The sequence below is a fragment of the Eretmochelys imbricata genome, chromosome 9 (genome assembly GCF_965152235.1).
Source record: "Eretmochelys imbricata isolate rEreImb1 chromosome 9, rEreImb1.hap1, whole genome shotgun sequence".
Classification (NCBI taxonomy): Eukaryota; Metazoa; Chordata; order Testudines; family Cheloniidae; genus Eretmochelys; species Eretmochelys imbricata.
In genome coordinates this window covers 84,487,532-84,507,492 of record NC_135580.1, presented here as the reverse complement: position 1 = coordinate 84,507,492, position 19,961 = coordinate 84,487,532, and the positions used below count along the sequence as shown (strand labels likewise).

Sequence of the window (19,961 nt, the reverse complement as noted above, 5' to 3'; positions counted from 1 at the left end):
GCTTACAGAAATGAGGAGACAATGCATATCTGCCCAGCATCCATTGCAAACCACCACGTGTGTGAACTACGGATGCATAGTGCAATCATATACAGTCATGCGTGAATGGAAACCCTGTGTTTTTTATGAAGTGTCTTCATGAATCACTGTACTGATGTGATCCTTTGAAAGTAAATAGAAAAAGGTGAAAACCTTTATAAAAGGTGAAAATGGTGGCAATTTGAAAAATCATATGGGAGCTAATGGCAGTCAATTCACTCATGTCTCCTGTTTACTCGCCTGAAGTCTCTGCTGCAAAGAGGATCTCTCACTGCTTGCTGCAACTGAAAAACTGATCTCTTCAGTTTGGGGAAACAATTCATTAATCAGTAGAAGGAAGATCTATCAGTCTGTTTCAGGGTATAGGAGGCACTCCTGTCCTGAGCCATGTCTTCAAATGATCGTCTCTAAACCACCACAGCACTGCAAGCTGTCTGGATCTGCAATTTTGAAATATTTTGACTTCTGTCAGCAAATTGCTGAATTAGCTCCCACAAGATCTCAATAGCATACCTACAGAAGTAAGGTCTCCTAACCAGGCTGATGATTTTTCAGGATGATCTGGAAATGAGCAGTTATACCAGATGGAAGACCCAGAATCTCTCTTTAGGTCATATTCTAGCCATCTTGAAATGTCTTTTTGCCACTGACATTGCATAACTGCAGTTCCCTTAAAAGAAACATGGATGACATAAGCTGTCTCACTGTAAGGGGCATGTACAGTGACACATCATTCTTTTAAGGACTAACATTTCAGTATAAACTTCTTACTTTATATGGAATGCCTGTACGTCATTTATAGTTATATATAGAACCATCACTTGAAAAGCATGGCAGAAAAAATGACAGGATTTTGCCATGTCTCAGGAGACTCATTATATTATGGCCACCTCTTTTGATTGCTTTACCATGTTAGAGGCTTTAAAAGTAGATTATTAAAATATTTGACAATACTCTTACCTTTCCCACCCTTCCAAAAAAGGCTAATGATTTCCATTATTGAAGTGTCTTAAGAAATTTCATCGCAAATATTTTTCTACAGAATTTTTAAACCAATGTATAGAGTTCTATAGCTGGGATATAGCTCTCTATTTAATTCTATAGGGAGGATTACAAATTCTATCAAAAGGAATTTATATTTTATTACCATCGAAAGTCATTTCTCTCAAATCCTATTTTTATTTCTGTTATTAAATTCTATAGGACTTTGCAATAAAATACAGAAAGTGAAATTGCTGAAGTTACATACATACAGACGTTTAAGGTATAAATTAGAAGATGGGCTCCAAATCACAACGTTCAGATCCATACTTTCCCGAAGTTTGGTGGGTGTTCTGAGCTGGGGTTTTGGTTTAAGCCCCTCTCTCGAACAAATACATATTTTGGTCATTTTAAAGCAATATGCTTATTTGATAGAACATAATGGCTCCTTTGAAACAGTTTGTCATTATGTAAAAATATTTATCTGGAAACTTGAAATGCCTATTTCAACTTGGGAAGATAACGATCATTACATTATACTGTACTAGACGATAGCATGAAGCCAATAAAATATTAGTGTGCATTTAAAACATTATGAAAAACAGTTTCTGAACATGCCCACAGTCAATTTTCAAGAGTTAAAATAAATTTAAATGACTGAGTTATTAAATCCTTCACATTACTAATTTTAGCATCAAATGCTAAACTGTAGCAAGCAGACTAGACAAAATCTCAACCAGACAGTTTGAATTATTTACTAAATTGATTTAATTATTGGCCTGTAAAGTTTCATTTAAAAAGCCACTGTAGTTATTAACGCTTGAAAAATTGTGTTCCAAACATATATTGTACTTCTGTAGCTCAGAGACAGACAACTGGATTGTCTAGAAAAAAAACTGCTCTTGGTTTAGGACAAAGCTTCAGCTCAGAGTAAATTTTTGACAGATGAGATATAAATCATGAAGAATGGTGTTTATGGTGAAAACACTGATCGTTCCTCAAAGGAAACTTGCACCCATTTTGCTCAGCAGTAGAGAAGACATGAAGCTGCTGTCACTACCAATTAACTGTGAAATGCATTATATTTAAGCTTTCAATTACTGTACAATTGGCACTTCAGAGGCTAACGCTGGAGACAGTCACCCCAGTGAAAATGAGGCCTCTTGTGACCTTACCAGTGAGAGCACCCAATTGTGGAGACTATACACCCGTTTTCAACCTACAGATACAGCCAATAGAAAAGCATTACTGTTCACAATTTTTAAAAAACGAACACTAAGCATTAGAGCTCTTTTATGTGTGTTAAACCATTATTAACACAAGACAGTGGAATTTGTTTTCTTTTGTACTGGACTAGACCATGTCCATTATTTACGTAAGTGACAAATTTTCAGTAAAACTGTCGCACTCAAATATACATTGTAATTAAAAAAAAAATGTAAACATAACAGCAATTGCTTTGTAACCTGTGCGTTTTCATGCTGCTGTGCCAAGACAATGTGTGCAGTTTCCCTTTAACCATAACAAGTAAAGTGGATGCTGCTCTTCACAGGATAAGTATTAAATTGAAAAAATAAATGGTATATTTGGTTCTCATTGTTTTCAAGGGATTAGTGGGGACAGGTGCTAACTGTCTGGCTTGCACCTTTTTCTCTAGATAAAGTGTTATTTGGCTTCAGCCATCCATGCTTATTCCTATATCTAAATGAGGCAGCTGTGTGGGACTTTTTTTTTTTCCTTCTACCTTCCCAATGAGTGCACTATGTGATTCCAGCAGCTTAAGGTCAAATGTAGTATCAGTATAGATTGTCTGGTACAGCCTCTTTCTAGAGACTTATCTTGTTCTAGCAGAATGATGGACTATGACTATCTAGGTCTCCTCTATAACTACTTCATTACAGAAAGTTCTGATCCAAAAAACTGAGGATGTATTTCAGACTATGCCTATTTTAATATTGCAGGATTTAATCTTAAAAAACAAACAAACAAACAAAAAACAACCCTGAGACATCAGTGGTGTTTTGTTCATGTGTCTTTTAAGAACACAGGTTTACTGTGATCATCCAGTGGGCATGAAAATGGCTCAGTTCCACTTTACGGTTTTCATATCCTAAGAACTTGCATGGTAACACCAGATCTCCCAGGAGACACCAGAGATGCATCATCTTATGTGTATAAAAGACAACTAAGACAATCAGATAACTACACTAAATATTCCAAAATGTCAGTTATTTTCTTATTAGGTTGGGAGGAACTAGAGGATACTGATATCAAGGTCATTTTCTTTAAAAAGATCTGGAATCCTTACCTCCCAGTCCAAGTAATCACATACATCTTCAAAATTAGTGAGCAGAGACACTGAGCAGAAAAGCCGTGGCAGCTCATCCCTCGTCATTGGGGGGAAACGGCTATCTTTAAGGGCACTGTTGAAAACAAAACAGATTTTTAAAGCTCTTTTTTTTTTTTTTTTTTTTGGTATGTGTGCCTAAATTGAACTACCTAATGAACCAACTGGGAAAGAAAAAGGTAAGAGACAGCAAAAATAAAAGCTGATGGAATGATGACTACTCTGACAATTAATTCTTAATAGTGCAATACACCAGTATGGTATATCCTTTTCTCTTAGACAAATGGTTTCCAGATTTCATGGCTGGACAAGTTATATGGTCAAACCAATTGACTAGATTTCCTGGGTGGTCACTCCTTGCTGAGTTGGTTTTGCTACAGGGACAGTCTTAAGGAGGAACAGATTTTGGGGAAAAATATATAAAAAACAGATCAATGACAAATCTGTTTTGAAAAGATTAAACAACATAATTTTAGGTAGGGGAAGAGAGTTATGCTGGAAAAAATATATTTTGACATCTTGAAAATAATCAGAATGATAACTCTGTAAGGAACTATTGTGTTTAACATATCAACGTAGACAATCTGAATGAGCAAAATATTCATGCAAATTAAGAAATGTTAATGTAAAAAGGTAAAATACTTATAATGGTACCATCAAAGAGACTCAAATTTGTGAAACTATAGGACTTGAAACTATTCTGCAAAACAGATGTATGATAAGTAATAGAGCAGCTAATGAACATCTAAGATAATCCGCTGATAACGTAAGATCCTGTGGGCAGGTGTGTAATGTAGCAGTTCAAAATCAAAGGGGAAGTGGTACCATCTACATTCATCTCAGTAACATCTGCATTACAAAAACAGGAGAGAGTGGTTAACCAGAGATGTTGGAAACAAATCTCAAAGATAAGAGCAGTATATTGTGCAAGATTTGGTATAAGGAGAACTGGGCAAATCAGAAAGGGTAAAATGAGTGCAATATACCTGCATTTATTATTTTCTAAGCTTGGGACAGGAGATACTTATACACAAATGTGCCTATGTTTAACAAGAAAAAGAACTGATCTGGCCAACTGGTTGTTTCAGCAAAAGAGGAGAATCTAACAGTGCAGAAGCCTAGTCTAAGGAGCTACCTAGTCCTCAACAGCCTTCATTTTCCACCCACTGAACGTAGGATACAGTCACTAGTTCTATGAACCCTATTTGGAAATGACTAGAGATGACACCTCTTGGATCTGGTACACAACTGTGTTTCTAAAGGTGCTCAGGGTTCATTGAAATGTCTGGGTCAAACTCAGCCATTGTGTGTAGTCCTATCAATAGCATAGTTTGGTTCAATATAGCTAAATACAGCTAAATTTAGCTCAGATGGAGTTGTTGTACAGAGTGCAGTAGACGCAAAAAAGTTTAAGCTGGAACGGGGAAATTATCGTATGTATAGTTGATCCAGCCTTTTAACAAGGATCAATATGTTTTATTGTGGTGTAATGCTTGAAAACATTTAATGAAAACCTATTGGAACTACTGAGGTGGTGAGAATTACTACAGGCCCCTTTTCAAACATTGGTAGTTTTACACAAAAAGAGGAGGAGAAAATCCAATTTTATTTTTGGATGGACTTAAATGTAGTTCATTGTATAGGTTGACACAGGATGAGGGGTAGCTCTACCAAGCATTAAGGAGTATTTTAGGATGCCCAGCTTCAAACCATGGCCAATACAGAGATTAGAGAGACAGGAAAACATGGGGCAGGTACAGCAAATAGAAAAGTTAAGTATCTTTTTATGAATGAGGAATATACTTATTAGGAAGGAAAGATCGTAGCATTCTGTGCCTCAGCTTTCCCACTGGGAAAATGGGAATAAATACCAATCTATGTAAAGCCTAGAGAAACTCTGTATGAAACCATACTATATACATCTCAATTATGATTATCTTTGGCAGGATTATGGAAGTACATTTGTGTATGTGATTGCCTTCATTAGTTCATCTCAGAAGGTGAATGATATTCTCCAAGACCCCATAGAATTATTTTCAAAACCAGCTGCGCAACTGCTGCAAGTTGAAAAATCAGACCCCAGTTCCTCTCCTCCCTTGTCCCAGTGACATGGAGCAGTATCAGAAAACAAAATCTATTTTAGACATGATAAAGTACTGATAATGAGAGGGTACGAGGCCACGTTTGCCTTTTATAGCTCTCCATGTGCCGTTGTTCCTGGGTTTGAGTGAGGCACTGCACAACTAGAGCAAATGCCAGTGGGAAAAAATGGCAGTTTAGGAATAGACAAGTAGATGACAAGAACGTTGGTAGAACCAGACCTCTTCACACTGGTGAAATTAGAATTGACATATATTACCGTTTTCTAATGAGGTTTCATTCATTTGTGATGCTCAGGCTGGAAGGATGAAATGGTTGAGTACCACTGCAATAACATGTATTTAACCTGATGTTGGTTATAAATTACTATTTCAAGGCTTAAACTGCTATTTTTCAGTGTCACTTAACAGAACAATTCTCAACAGCAGTAAGTTAATGAAACATTTTTGTTGATCAAATAACTTTGCATTACTTACTGCTGTGCCTTTCCATCTCTAGAAAGGCAATGTTGTAATTATCATTACTGGATAATAAGAAATACACTAAGCGAACATATATACAATCCAGACATTTTCCTGCACCTCTTAAAATCACACAGTACAAAATTATGTTCTGCAAATCTCAATTTGATATTACTAATTTCTAATTTTAAAAATCAAGATGGTAGGCCACATAAATCTATTGCCAACCTAAACCTGGCCTATGTTAAAAATCATAGTTCAATTTGTCTGACATACGCAGGTTTGTGATTTATTACTAACCAAACAATGCCTACAGAATTCTCACCACTTTAATATTCCCTTTTTTCCCCACACACACTGTGCCAGTGGTATAAAAATACACTGATCGAATGCATTGTAAGTCTAAGAGACTTAAGTCATCCTGGTGTTTTGGGTCAGGTAAATGATTAAGTCATAATATTAAGGCATGATTCAAATTTTTTAAAATTAAATTGATAGTCTTGTTCTTTCCTTTAGTCAGAAAGATGTTTAATTAAGATTCCTTGTTACTTTTGTCAATATGCTTTGATTATTATATTGCATTAATATGCTTGGAACTGTTCACTTTTTTATTTTTGATGAATTACACTGCATATTATTTTTGGGACATTTCCCCCATCCCACAGGAAAAGATACTGTTAAAGATTATGGCAATTCATTATTAGATTTCAAGTTTCTCAGTAACATAATGTGCCTGTACAGTATTAATAGCTTATTGAGTTCTACTGATGAAAAGAGGTGGATATTATTAAATCTAAACCAAAAATTCCAATTCTCTCAGGACAGACCTGTACAGACTGTTATTAGAAAACACTCTTCTAGGTACTGTGGATGCTCCGATCCACCTTTCTTAATTTGTGCATTAATTGTCATGTAAAACATTCCATACCAGCTGAATTTGATACCTTCAGGAACCATCAAGTTGTGCAAGAGAAGAGACTATGTGCAAGACTATGTAATCACATGGTCTTATTTTTGTAACCTTCACTCTCCCTCTCCTTTTCCTCCTTTTATTTCATCCATCATATTTGCTTGTTACATCCTGCTTCAAATTAAAGACTAAATTCATTGGGGCAAGGAATATCTCACTATATGTCAAATCATGGGCCCAGTGAAGTTAGTGGCCAAAATTCCAGGTATAAATTCTCAGCTGGTGCAGACTGTCAAAGCTCCATTGACTTCAACAATTTTACACTAGTTGAGGATCTGCCTCTTTGACTTTAATGAGGCCAGAAGTCATCCTATATGTTTAATGCAGAAATCACCACAACAACACCTCAGTTCCAACTGCGGCTATTGTGGGGTTATATGCTACTTCAGTAGTAAAATAAGTAACATTCTGGGAGCTAATCTGAACAAATCATAACAAATTTGAGTAATGCCCAAGAACTGATATATGAATCCCAGTACGAACCTATCAAAGACAGAAAGGCACATGCAGCAACACAATAAGATGAAAGTCAAGTGTACAATAATAAAAATGAAAATGTATGGCCACCTCAATTTGAAGCCTGAGGCAGGAAAAAGTCTTTAATGTTATTTTCATAGTTGGCAGCTGACTGAAGGTTTTAAAATTTTAGGAAAATTAGCATTAATTGTAATTTGCATAGAATATCATTAATGTGCACCTTCACTGTATACTCTTGTAACTGCTCAGTTATATCATTATCACAAAATTACACAATATTATGGAGGTGCTGGTAACAGCTGTATAGTTAACGATGAGTCAGAAGTTTTCAGTGTAATAGAAGATTTAAACCTTTATTTTGTAAGTCAACTGAAGTGCCAGTAAGTGAAATACAGAAAGTAAACTAGCTACAATTTAATATTTTCATGGGGGTCTGATGAAAATTGGGTTGATACGGACAATGAGAGTTCCAAAGTAACTCCTATTCAAGGAAACTAAAACATCTGGGATCCGTGTTTTGCTCCTCATGCTCATTAATACGGTCGTAATTACAAATAAGTCGTGCTTATTTGGATCATGATGATTAACTTTGTTTTCATAACTGAAAAGAAAAGCACCAACCCAAACTGCCATATTTAGCAGCTACAAAGTAATATAGCCACTCGGGTAAAAATGGGGGAGAGGAGAATTCCCTTTCTGTGCATGCTTTCTGTAGATAAAAGTGATATGAAACTAACTACCCACTTGTGCCCCACACCTGTAATAATTTACACCTATGTGCAAAAAAAATAAATCAGACTTTAAAAATCTGACCGCTTGTGTCAACACGTACACATACAGGAGCACATGAGCTAAGAGAACCGTTCAATTCTACAGAAAGCAGAACAGCAACATTTTGAACAACCTACATACATTTTAAATCACAATTTATAATATTTTATATCATAAGCTGTTATGAGATCAGGAAATGTGAAAAACCTATTCTACTGCAACATTTTCACGAGTTGCTTTGCCTGTGCTGGAAAGAAGGCAAAGTACCACAAGAAATCGAAGAGGCCAACATCATCACTCTCTGTAAAAACAAGGTTAACAGGAGCAACTGTAACAAATATCGTGGCATTTCCCTTCTTAGTATTATGGGAAAAGCCTTTGCCTGAGTTGTCCTGAACAGACTTCAGACCTTTGCAGACAGAATCTATCCAGAATCACAGTGTGGCTTCAGAGCTGAAAGGTCTACCATCGATATGATCTTCTCGCTGAGACGACAACAAGAGAAATGCAGAGAACAAAAAAAAAGCCCCTTTACATAGCCTTCATCGATCTTAGAAAGGCTTTTGACCTTGTGAGTAGAAGTGGACTATTCGCGCTTCTAAAAAAGATTGAATGTCCCCGCCCAAACTCTTAAGCATGAGTCGATCCTTCCATGTTCAAAGTTCAATATGATGGCTCAGTCTCTGAGGCTTTCCAGATTCGTAGCGGAGTTAAGACAGGCTGTGTACTTGGCCCAACTCTGTTTGGGATCTTCTTCTCCCTGCTGCTGAAACAAGCTTTTGGTTCCTCAACTGAGGGAATCTACTTGCACATGAGATCTGATGGAAAGCTGTTCAATCCTGCAAGACTCAGATCTAAAACCAAGACTTGGGAGGCCCTTATCCAACACCTCCTCTTCGCTGACGATGCAGCAGTGACAACCCACACAGAAGCCCATCTCCAAAACCTCCTGGACAGTTTTTCCAAAGCCTGCCAAGACTTTGGCTTACTATAAGCCTAAAAAAGATGAACATAATGTGCCCAGGAGTTGCAGAAGCACCCTCCATCAAGATCAACAGCTATGAACTTGAAGTGGTGAACAAGTTCACATACCTGGGGTTCTCTATCGCAGTCAACCTCTCACTTGAACAGAACTCAACATCTGCATCGAAAAAACCGCCACAGCAATATCTAGACTGAGCAAGAGGGTATGGCAAATCAACAAACTGACAGAACACACAAAGATCTCTGTGTATTGTGTGTGTGTTATCAGCACCCTTTTGTATGGGAGCGAACCATGGACCTTATATTCTCATCAGGAAAAAGGGCTCAACAGTTTTCATATGTGTTGCCTTCGTCGAATCTTTGGTCAAGATATAACTTTCTCCCATTCAAGTTACAGTTCAATCCTAGAGATATAGCACACATGAAAATTGCAACTGACATGAAGTTGCACATTACACAAACTTGCTTCTTGAAGGGTGAGAGTAGGTTTAATAAACAACTTTTACGACTTTTCTGTTAAATTTAGATGAATGACAGCTTGACTAGAGGTAGTGAGGAAAATATCAAGTTGGAAAAACAAGGTGGAATACAAAGGAACTACTGAGGAAAGAAAAACCGATTAAAAAAAATAGTTGCCAATTAACTACTCCTTACTTCCTCAATCCCCAGAGCTCATTCACATCCATTACTGCTGACCAAGAAAAGCCATGCCATACCAAACAGCTGAAAAGTAGTAATGCAAAGCAAGGGGGCTTCAAGTTGCTCAAACTCACCTAGGAGATGGCAATGTTTCAGCAAGAAGTCTGCTGCTCTTGAAATTAAAAGTTTTAATGGTATACATAAGCAATACCAAATCACAGTGTAATGTGATGAATGCATAATTTATGGAGCAAGAAAAGAGTATTGCAAGTCAAACATACTTAAAGCACATCTATGCAAGCCTGGGTGTCCTACTGAGGGTAGTTCAAGTTACTGTCAATCAAGAAAAAACTAAGCATTACTGTCAGTTCTCATTCATACAAGACATGCTACACAAGTCTCAGCTTTTCACAAATAAAATTTAAAATGGTTTATAAATTCTCAAATGCATTTTTCTGACTTTGGTTTATACTAGATTCTGGAGCACACTTCACATTTGGGATATGGAGAGGGATAGAAAACATAGCTGAAGGGTACCCAAAGGGGAGGGAAGAGGGGGAATGAAAAATAATCACAGAAATGGGAAAGAGAAAAAGGACTTGTTTAGGGTAGTCCAAGAATAACTAATAGGATGAAATTTAGCGAAGAAAAATTAAGCTATCAGTAATATTTCTTAATACTGAGTATTATTGGATTGTAAAATCTCCCCCAAGGAAAGCTGCCGCACCACTTGGATAATTTGTCAGAATGGATAAAGCAAACTGCAATACTAAAGTATTTTCCATCTGTAATTTCTATGGTAAGATTGGTATGACTTTATGAAGGAACACATACTAGAATATGGAAATGCTTGCTTTGAAATAATGGATAGGTCCAGTTGTAATTGGATTGCAATTTTGTTAATGACAAATATTTAATCAGTCACAAGTGACAGGCAGTGCATTTCTGGTTAGTGAGTGCATGTTTTGTGAGGTGTTCTGAGATACGAGGCTGAATGGCACATGGAGATAGCCCAAAGAACTACAGTACACACTAGAAATGCACATTTTGGAGTGTGTTATTGATAGTTGGAAAGATTTAAAATGAAGGAATTGCTCATAAAGGGGAAAGCACACTCCTGTAATGACAAATCAAGGTTAAGTGACTTCCCAAAGCACACAACTAGTCAGTGGTACGGGATGGAACAGAACCCAGTTGCACAGATTCCCAGTGCTCTACAAGTCTCTCTCCTGGACTAGACTGCCTACGATTGCTAGCCCTCTAACTCTACACATTCTATAAAAGATACAATTGTATCTGCCATAAAAAGGCTAACTTGGTGGTAGGGAGTGAAAAATAAAATCTTGGTTGCTGTCAAAGATCTTATCTTAAATTATCTAAAATAAGTTCCCTCTCACCTCCCAACAAAGAAAAACTCAACGTAATAACTTCAATTCTTATGGTCAAGGAGCCTTAGTCAGATTTGTCTTCACAAATTTGTTTACATTAGTTTGTTTGCAGCTTACTACAAAAGCATTTCTAAGGTAGTGTGTTTTAAGCTACTGTATGTGAGAAGGAAAATGATCATAATACCTTGAGCGAAAATAAATGGAATTTAGACTAGGTAGCTAATTAGAGAGTCTTCTTTCAATTTATGAAATAAAACTTTAAATTGATCATTAAGTCATGGTTTTCATAATTGTTGATAGTAACGGGAATCACAAATTCAGGTTTTGCCAGTAAATCTTGAGAGTAAAGCCAATCATTTCTAGGGTTTAATGGATTTGGCAAACAGAGACAAGAAAAAACCCTGACAGTTAGATCCCAGCATACAACCCATTTGAATCTCAGAGCCTAGGTCTGCAGACTCAGCTTGCGGGGCCTGCACTACAGTGCTAAAAATAGCTGTGCTGACTTTCAGGCTCTGAAGGCTGGGGAGCAGGGTGGGTCTATTTTCAGCACTGTAGCACAAGCCCGGATCTTGCTGCCGAAAGGGTGTTTTTTCCTGCCATATAAAGCTACCCTTAAAGAACATCCAAGTAAGGTCACGTCTGTACTTACAGTGCTGCATCAGCACAGTTGTACCGATGCACTGAGCCGCTGCCACATGTCAGGCGAAGATGCTCTATGGCAATGGGAGAGCTCTTCCGTTGGCATAAAAAAACCACCTCAGTGAGCAGCAGAAGCTACGACGGTGGGACAAGTTCTCCTGCCGACATAGCGCTATCCACTCGAGCACTTATGTCAGTGTAACTTGTATCGCTCAGGGAGTGGAATATTCACATCCATGAGTTACAAGTTTTGCCAACATACGTGGTAGTGTGGATATAGCCCAAGTCAGATACTGAGAGAAGTATTCAAATTACTTATAAACCAACAAGGCAATTATATGATCATAAGGTTTGTATGCGTTACATACAGTTGACAGTAGGTCAAAAAAATATTTGCTCATTAACAAAAACCTCTCTGCAGAAGGTTTAAATAACCATCAATTATAATAAGTTAATGTCTGTTACAGGAATTGGCATCCAACAACATTAGCAGGCAACTGTATCTTCTTATTCAAATAGAATTCATTTGGAAAGGTTTTCTCTACATCTGTATTTATCGCATTTTAATGTAAGCATTACTAAGTAAATGATTTTTAAAGGCAAACAACTAAGAAAAAAAGAATTAGGATACCTACTACAGCAATATTTGATTATGAATCATAAGTACATGCAAATGCCTAGCATGGAGAATGTCTTTCACTTCAGTACAAATATGCCTACAACAGTTCACACTTCCACAGCCCATATGCCATTATTTACATATGAATGGATGCCATTACATGCAAAACGTTTGAAATTCTATAAAAACTGCTAGAGTAAAGATCACTTGAACAACTAATTTGCTGCTAATACAAATAAAGCGTTCTACTTTTATTGGGGCTTTCTGTGCTTTTCATGCTTCAGGCTCATTTCTCCCTTCTCCCTCACAACTAAAAGCGGGATCAGAGAATTAAAAAAAAAAAAAAAGCAGATTCTCATCTCAGTTACACATAGGTGGTGGCTTGCGGAAGCTAGCCCTCCAGCCCCGCCCCTTCTGTGCCCACCAGAGCCCAGCCCCCACTGTGGCTGCTGGCCCCTGCCCAGCACCCCTAGTCCTCCCCCACTCTGGCTGCTGGCCTCTGCCCAAGGCTAGTGCTCCCTGGCCCCAGAGCGCCAAAGAGCAACCTGGGAAAGGATACACTGCCATGTTCCCAATCTGGCATTTTTGCAACCACTGAAAGTTTACTAAAACTGCTGACTGATATCTAAACCAAATATTTCCTTCAGAACACACCTGCAATGTGTATGGATGAACTTGGTATTACCTAATGTTCCATTAATTTCAACAGAATATTAGTAAAAGAGTAAGAAGAGAAGAAGTACAGCAGAATTTTTTTTAGAGAAGCTGATTATTCTAAACACTACCATCAGTGTTCAGGTCAAGAAAGCAGACATGGAATGCTGATGGCAGAACAAAAACATCACTATAGATGAAGCAAGAAAACCACTGATACCAAAAGGCTGCATGAAGGTGAAACCTCAGGACACAAAAAAGCATGGGATGAACCAATTAATATGGTCAGTTAAGCCTGGTATCAGAATTGTGTAAGATGACGACACATTTTATATAATGTCACTGATCTTATTAAATTATATTTACGTAGCAAGTTATTTTTTAAAACTTGTATTAACTAGAAGCTAATCTCTCTGCATTAAAGAAATCCAGTTTCTTCCCTTTTCTCATAATTAAATTTACATAGAGTAGTACTTTCAAAGCAAGTTAAAACATTAAGTTTCAGGAGCACTGTTAAGTAGACATGATATTTTCAGCACCCAAAAGCATGCTCTCAGCATTTCATAGTACAAAGATTGACACAGTACTTATCCCAAACATTTACAACAGAATGTTAGATGTGATAAGAAGGGGTAACAAACATATGAGAATTACAGCAATAAGATCACATATTACTCAGATGTAGACATATGACTATCCTGGTGATTCAATTAAAAAAGACTTATTTTAAAAAGATATATTGATGATTCACTTGTGAGCATTAATGAAACACCAAATATTAAGAAGGAATCTGAATAAGGACAGGGAAGGCATTCAGTATTTATACGTGGCATGGATGAAGGCATGTAGAGGTTTATAGGAGAATTATACAAACTGGGCATTGAGATTAGCATCTCTAGAAGATATTTAAATAGGTTATAGCCATGAGTAGAGAATTTTGCAGGTTATTGGAAATTAGATCAAGAAATTTTAATATGATTTAGTGGAAGGAGAGGCAGTGGAGACATTCAAAGATGAGGGACAATACAAGTATTATTGTACTTTTACAGATAAGATAAATGAAGCACAGAGAGGTTAATGACTCATGCAATTTAAGTGGCTTGCATATAATGAGTCAGTGACAGAATCAAGAATAGAACTCACATGTCAGGACTTCCAAAACCTATTCTTTAATTCTATTACACCCATTCTTTTACACTGTATTAATCCTGAGAGAATTCTGAGCCAAAAAAATAAAAACTCTGCACACAAAAAAAATCTGTATACAATATTTTAAAATTCTGTATATTTTATTTATCAATAAATAAATGTGGAAGCTCCAGCATGGTAATGGGGATCACAGGCCATGAGTTGCACAGAGGTGGGAGATTGCCCTGAGTCCTTCACAACTCCAGACATGGACTCGGTGGTGAGGCTGCACCCAACCCTGACACAGTGCAAGGGCCAGGCCTGTTCCAGAAACACCCTGAGGCCTTGCCCCTCCATGCCAGGCACAGGCATGGAGGGGGCAGGCAAGCTAGAGGAACACAGTCTTGTATGCATGCCCAGCCTGGCCCCCCGATCCAGGTGTGGGTCAGGCAGGTACAGCCAGGCAGGATCCAAGCGTGGAGGGGCTTAGTGTGGGGTGAGAGGGTTCTGTGTAAGGCAATCTGGCTGAAGGCGGCTCACTGGGGGGTTCCGGGTGCAGGGGGAATAGAGCTCTGCAGGGGGGGTCTGGGTCCAGGGGACTCGTCGGGGGGGGGGGGGGGTCCAGTTGCAGGGGAGGTGGGGCTTGTTGAGGTGGGGAGCAAGCACAGAGGGCTCAGTGGGAGGTGATCTGGATCCATGGGAGATGGGCAGACAGGATAGCTGCTCCCCATACAGTGACCCTTCCCCCCCACAGCTGAGGAGCGATGGGAGACAGGAAGCTGGGGGGCGGGTGCAGAGCTTCCTGCAGCCGAGGGAGGTTTCTGGGGGTGGGTCTCAGTTGGCCCCAGCCCCAGCAGCTCCTTGCAGGGGAAGAGGAAGTCCCGTCCTCCCCTGCCCCCCGCACAGCCAGAACTAGCAACTGAACCTGGCGCAGGGTAGGAGCCACAAGCCAGGGCATCCCTAGCCCTACTCCCACCCCAAAATGACACACCCACACTTCTAGGGAGGGGTGCATGACCGCTCTTGCAGCTGCCCTTTGCTTCCCTGTCAGAAAGTCAGTTTTCTGAGGGGAAGCAAAAAAATCTGCAGGGGACATGAATTCTCCCCCCAGGAATAACTATACTTACACCTTTACTGCTGTGCAGAACATAACAGTATGGCTCCCAAAGGAATAATCAAAACAAGACTGATTAACTCAAATGTGATTAATCCAATTTCAGAAAAGGAATTTTCTATAAATTGGTGCCACTTGTTAAAAACAAACTGCAGTAATTGATTTTGCTACAATAAGCAGTGTTTCCTATATTTGGAATAGGAAATATGGCAAATACAGTAAATTTATGACCAATTATGGTAACTGTTTTGGCACTCACTGTAGCCAGCAATTCATATATACTGTACCCAAGAGTGTCTATGAAATATTTGCAAAAAGAAAAGGAGTACTTGTGGCCCCTTAGAGACTAACATATTTATTTGAGCATAAACTTTCGTGAGCTACAGCTCACTTCATCATCTAAGGTGCCACAAGTACTCCTTTTCTTTTTGCGGATACAGACTAACACAGCAGCTACTCTGAAACCTATGAAATATTTGTTGAAGACCCAACTTTGCAAGATAGTTTACCTTTTCACAAAGAAGGTACATTAGACATTTTAAAGGCTCCTTGAAGTCCTAGTGGCTTCATATTTATCTAAAAGATATTCTCTGTGCCATACCACCACAGTTGCATTCAGCAGAAATACTCTAGCAGAAGACACCTTGGTGTAAAAGAAAGGGGACTGCTGGAAAGATATGTTGCTTAAGGGCCCCGGACCTTGTGCACCAGTTGGTCCAAAACACCTATTCTTTTTGGCTTTTGGAGAGCCAGGAGATGCATGAAGGTAAAGAGTGACAAAAGGTGTCATGAGTTTCACAGGTGTGTATTAAGGGTTTTTGTTTTTTTTTCCATTGTTGGTTGATGTTAATCCTCCCCACTCCCCATAGTTTTAACAGAGAGGAAATTAGGACATTCTTGTCACACAGATCATCAATATGTTCTTAATGAACCCCCTCCCAGCAGACATTCAGCTTGGCAAAGCTAGACAGACAAGCAGCTTCCACCACATAACACAATGCTTCTAATTTTTAAATTAGAAGACCCAGTGCAAAGAGTGCAGCACTCTAGAGAACAAGCATATTACACCTGTAAGATTCTCCTATCTTTCTCTGTGTAGGAAAGCAGACAGCCTGATGATTAACATAGCACACATTAAATTGATTAAAAACTGGCTGAGAAGTGTCAAAATGTAAATGTAAACAGAAAATCATTATCAAGCAGGTGTACTTCTAATGGGGTCCCGCAGGGATTGGTTCTGGGCCCCACACTATTTAATTTTTTTTATCAATGACCTGGACAAAACCATAAAATCATCACAAAATTTGCAGATTACATGAAGACTGGGGGAATGGTAAATAATGAAGAGGACAGGCCATTGATAAAGAATGATTTGGATCACTTGGTAAGCTGGGTACAAGTTAGCTAGCAAACAATATGTGTTTTAATGTGGCTAAATGTAAAAGTATACATCTAGGAACAAAGAATGTCGGCCATACTTACAAGATGGGACACTAAATCCTGGGAAGCAGTGTCTCTGGAAAAACATGTGGGGGTCCTGGTGGACAATCATGAGCTTCCAGTGCAATGCTATGGCCAAAAGGACTAATGTGATTCTTGGATGAATAAACAGGGAATCTCGAGTAGGTGTAGCAAGATTATTTTATCTCTGTATTTGGCACTGGTCTGACCTCTGCTGGAATATCTGGCAATTTTATAATCAAGATTGAATTAAAAAGAAAAGAAATACTCTGGTTCAAAAGAAAAGATTTTGGGAAATCTCTATGGCCTGTGTTATATAGGAGGTGAAATGAGATCACCATATGGGCCGTTTTGGCCTTGGAATCTATGCATCTACCAATCTCGCATTTGACAATTCTCTCACAGGCTTGATTTATTGCCAGCAGAAATTTGCCAACATAAATATGAACTGCAAAGAGTAATTTAGATGTATCATCAAATCACTTGAATGCAAGGAAAAGAATTTGTTTACATTGTCTTACTTTTTGGGCAGACTGCAAAATTTCCAGGAAACAAAATAGCTGTGAATGACGTTTCACTTCCTGAACCCGCCCTTACAGTTGTGAGGCAGACAGGGAAAGAACAATATTTGTGTTTCTTGAACGTTGTGTTGGTAACTGGCAACCACAGTGGTAATTTTTTAGAATACTCTTGTTGCAATTTGGTTCAGAGCTCATGCTGTTATTATTAAACCTTCCTGAATTAGTGCAGTGTAGCAGGCAATGTCAACTTCCAGAGCCAGGTGATGGAGACAAAACATCAATTTGGCATTTTTGCTTTTTTAACCAATTTCTCAAATTTCTTAAATTAGGAGTATGTTTCCTCCAAATCTCAAATCACTTGCATAGAAGCCTATGTCCTCATTCTTCTAGTAGTTTGAATTCAGCCACCTCGTCTTAAATGTCATATTCTTGGTTTCTAGTCAAGCAGATTAATGAACATGACAATATAAAAAAACTATTAATACGATCAGGTTTGTATCCTATTTACAGAATTTGCAACACCAAATACGATGGAAGTGATAATCCCCAGCAATTTGGAAAAGATAAATTGTTCATCTCTTATTTTAATTAATAATTTATATTATATTTTATATAATTAATAATTATTCCAAATGGGAGTAATATAACATAGTTCCCTTAAAAACCCACATCCCTCTCTTCAAGATTTATCAAGAGGAGACAAGCTCTTTTACATATTGCTCTATTTTTCTTATATGCTTCAAAATGGCTAGTTGTAACATTTACCTTTGAAATAGAAAAAATGTATATTAATCTTAAACAACTAGGAGTGAATGACCTATTAGTCCCCAGTTAAATATATCTTTAATGTTAAATATACCACATTTAATGTTCACTTAAACAGAGTTCTTTTAAAAAGCAAAAAGTCCACTTAGATTTGAAAGACTAAATTAAATTTTAATTAAAAAGATAAAAAAATAAGTAATCAAAAATCCAGAAGACAGAAATTCTTTAGTATTTAAAAATCCTTATGGCCTCTTTGCAAGTGATCACAATTTCTTCAAGTTCAGTAACTGTAAATATTACATCTAATCGTTCATTCATCTTTTTAATCAAGTTATATAAAGTTAGCAAAGTAAATTCTCTATCTCTGGATGGGATGAAAACATCCATGCTGTGAGGATGATGTTGGTGTGAAAGGGATGCTGAAAGCCAAGTGGGCACATCCAAATCCAGGCCTCCATTCCAAATTTGATCCCATTCTTAAAAATTTATCATATGGCTTTTGTTGGCTTTATTAGGGTTGATAACTTTCTAATTGCACAAAAACTAACACTTTAGCCCCGCCTGTTCCCTGAGGGCCTGCCCACTACATTCCCCTTCCCTTGGTGGCTCACTCTCCCCCACCCTCACTCACTTTCACTGGGCTGTGGTAGGGGATTGGGGTACGGGACGGGGTGAGGGCTCCGGCTGGGGGTGCGGGCTCTGTGGTGCAGGAGGGGGATCTAGGCTTAGAGTGGGGCCCAAGGGATTCGGAATGTGAGAGGGGGGCTACAGGTTGAGATTGGGGTGTGGGAGGGGGTACAGGCTCTGGGCTGGGGCCAGGGATTAGGCATTCAGGGTGTGGGATGGGGCTCTGGATTGGGGCAGAGGGTTAGGGTGCAGGAGGGGGTATGGGCTCTGGACTGGGGGGTGCAGGCTCTGGGGTGGGGCCAGAAATGAGGGGTTTGGGATGCAGGAGGGGGCTCCAGGCTGGGGGGGCGGGGCCGAGGGATTCGGAGTGCGGGCTGCGGTGCAGGAGGGGGTGAGGGCTCTGGGGTGGGGCCGGGGATGGGGGTTCAGGGTGTGGGAGGGCTCAGGGCTGGGGTTGGGGGGGCGTGAGGGCTCTGGGCTGGGGCAAGGGATGAGGGCTTTGGGGTGCAGGAGGGGGCTCCAGGTTTGGAGGGGCTGAGATCTGGGGGTTGGGGCACAGGCTTACCTCAGGTGGCTCCTGACTGGGGTGGGTGGGCGGGCTGGCTAAGGCAGGCTCCCTGCCTGTTCTGACACCACATTACAGTGCTAGTAGGCGGGGGGTGGGGAGGAGGCTCCATGCATGCTGCTCTCACCCATAGGCGCTGCCCCCCCAGCTCCCATTGGCTGGGAACTGGCCAAATGAGCATGCAACTACCACAAACTGTGCATGCCAAATGAGTAACTGTACATACGAAAAAAGGGGCTGTGAAAGGGGACCACCACTATTTCTAACCAAATATTTAATCACCTCCACTGCAACATTTGTCACTATGGAAATTCTGGGGTAGATTTAGTGGAAAAGTACGTTCCCAACTTTGTAGGCCTGGTCTGACAATCAAGCAAATAGGTATAATCAGGTGTTCTCCACTGACTGAGTTTGACACCCAGGACCCTACACCTAAGGAGAGGAAATGAAAAAGTCAAAACAAAAGAACGTCTGTGGAACACATTTTACAGAAATCCTCTCTACTGATTTTAAAAAATCCTAGCTACAACTGTTACATTGATCTATTTCTATGGGTTTCTCTCTTCCACCTGCAATTTGCAATGCTTGTAGTTTAGTTAATTTATGAAAGCAACAAAAGGCGCCTGGCTAACCACTTACACCCTTGATGAATTACTTAGTAAGGATGTGTTGGAATCTAAGCAGCACATCTTATCTGAATTAAAGCTA

At 39.1% G+C, this 19,961-nt stretch overlaps 1 protein-coding gene across 2 annotated transcripts in view; it reads right to left on the bottom strand.

The window, feature by feature from the left end:
• The window catches only part of AMMECR1 (AMMECR nuclear protein 1), a 103,953-nt gene that overhangs the window by 28,460 nt on the left and 55,532 nt on the right, over nt 1-19,961 (bottom strand). For both annotated transcript variants that reach the window (XM_077827299.1, XM_077827300.1), the window contains one exon: nt 3,329-3,443. In XM_077827299.1, coding sequence (XP_077683425.1) covers nt 3,329-3,443 — 115 coding nt within the window. The remainder of the gene's footprint in view (nt 1-3,328; nt 3,444-19,961) is intronic.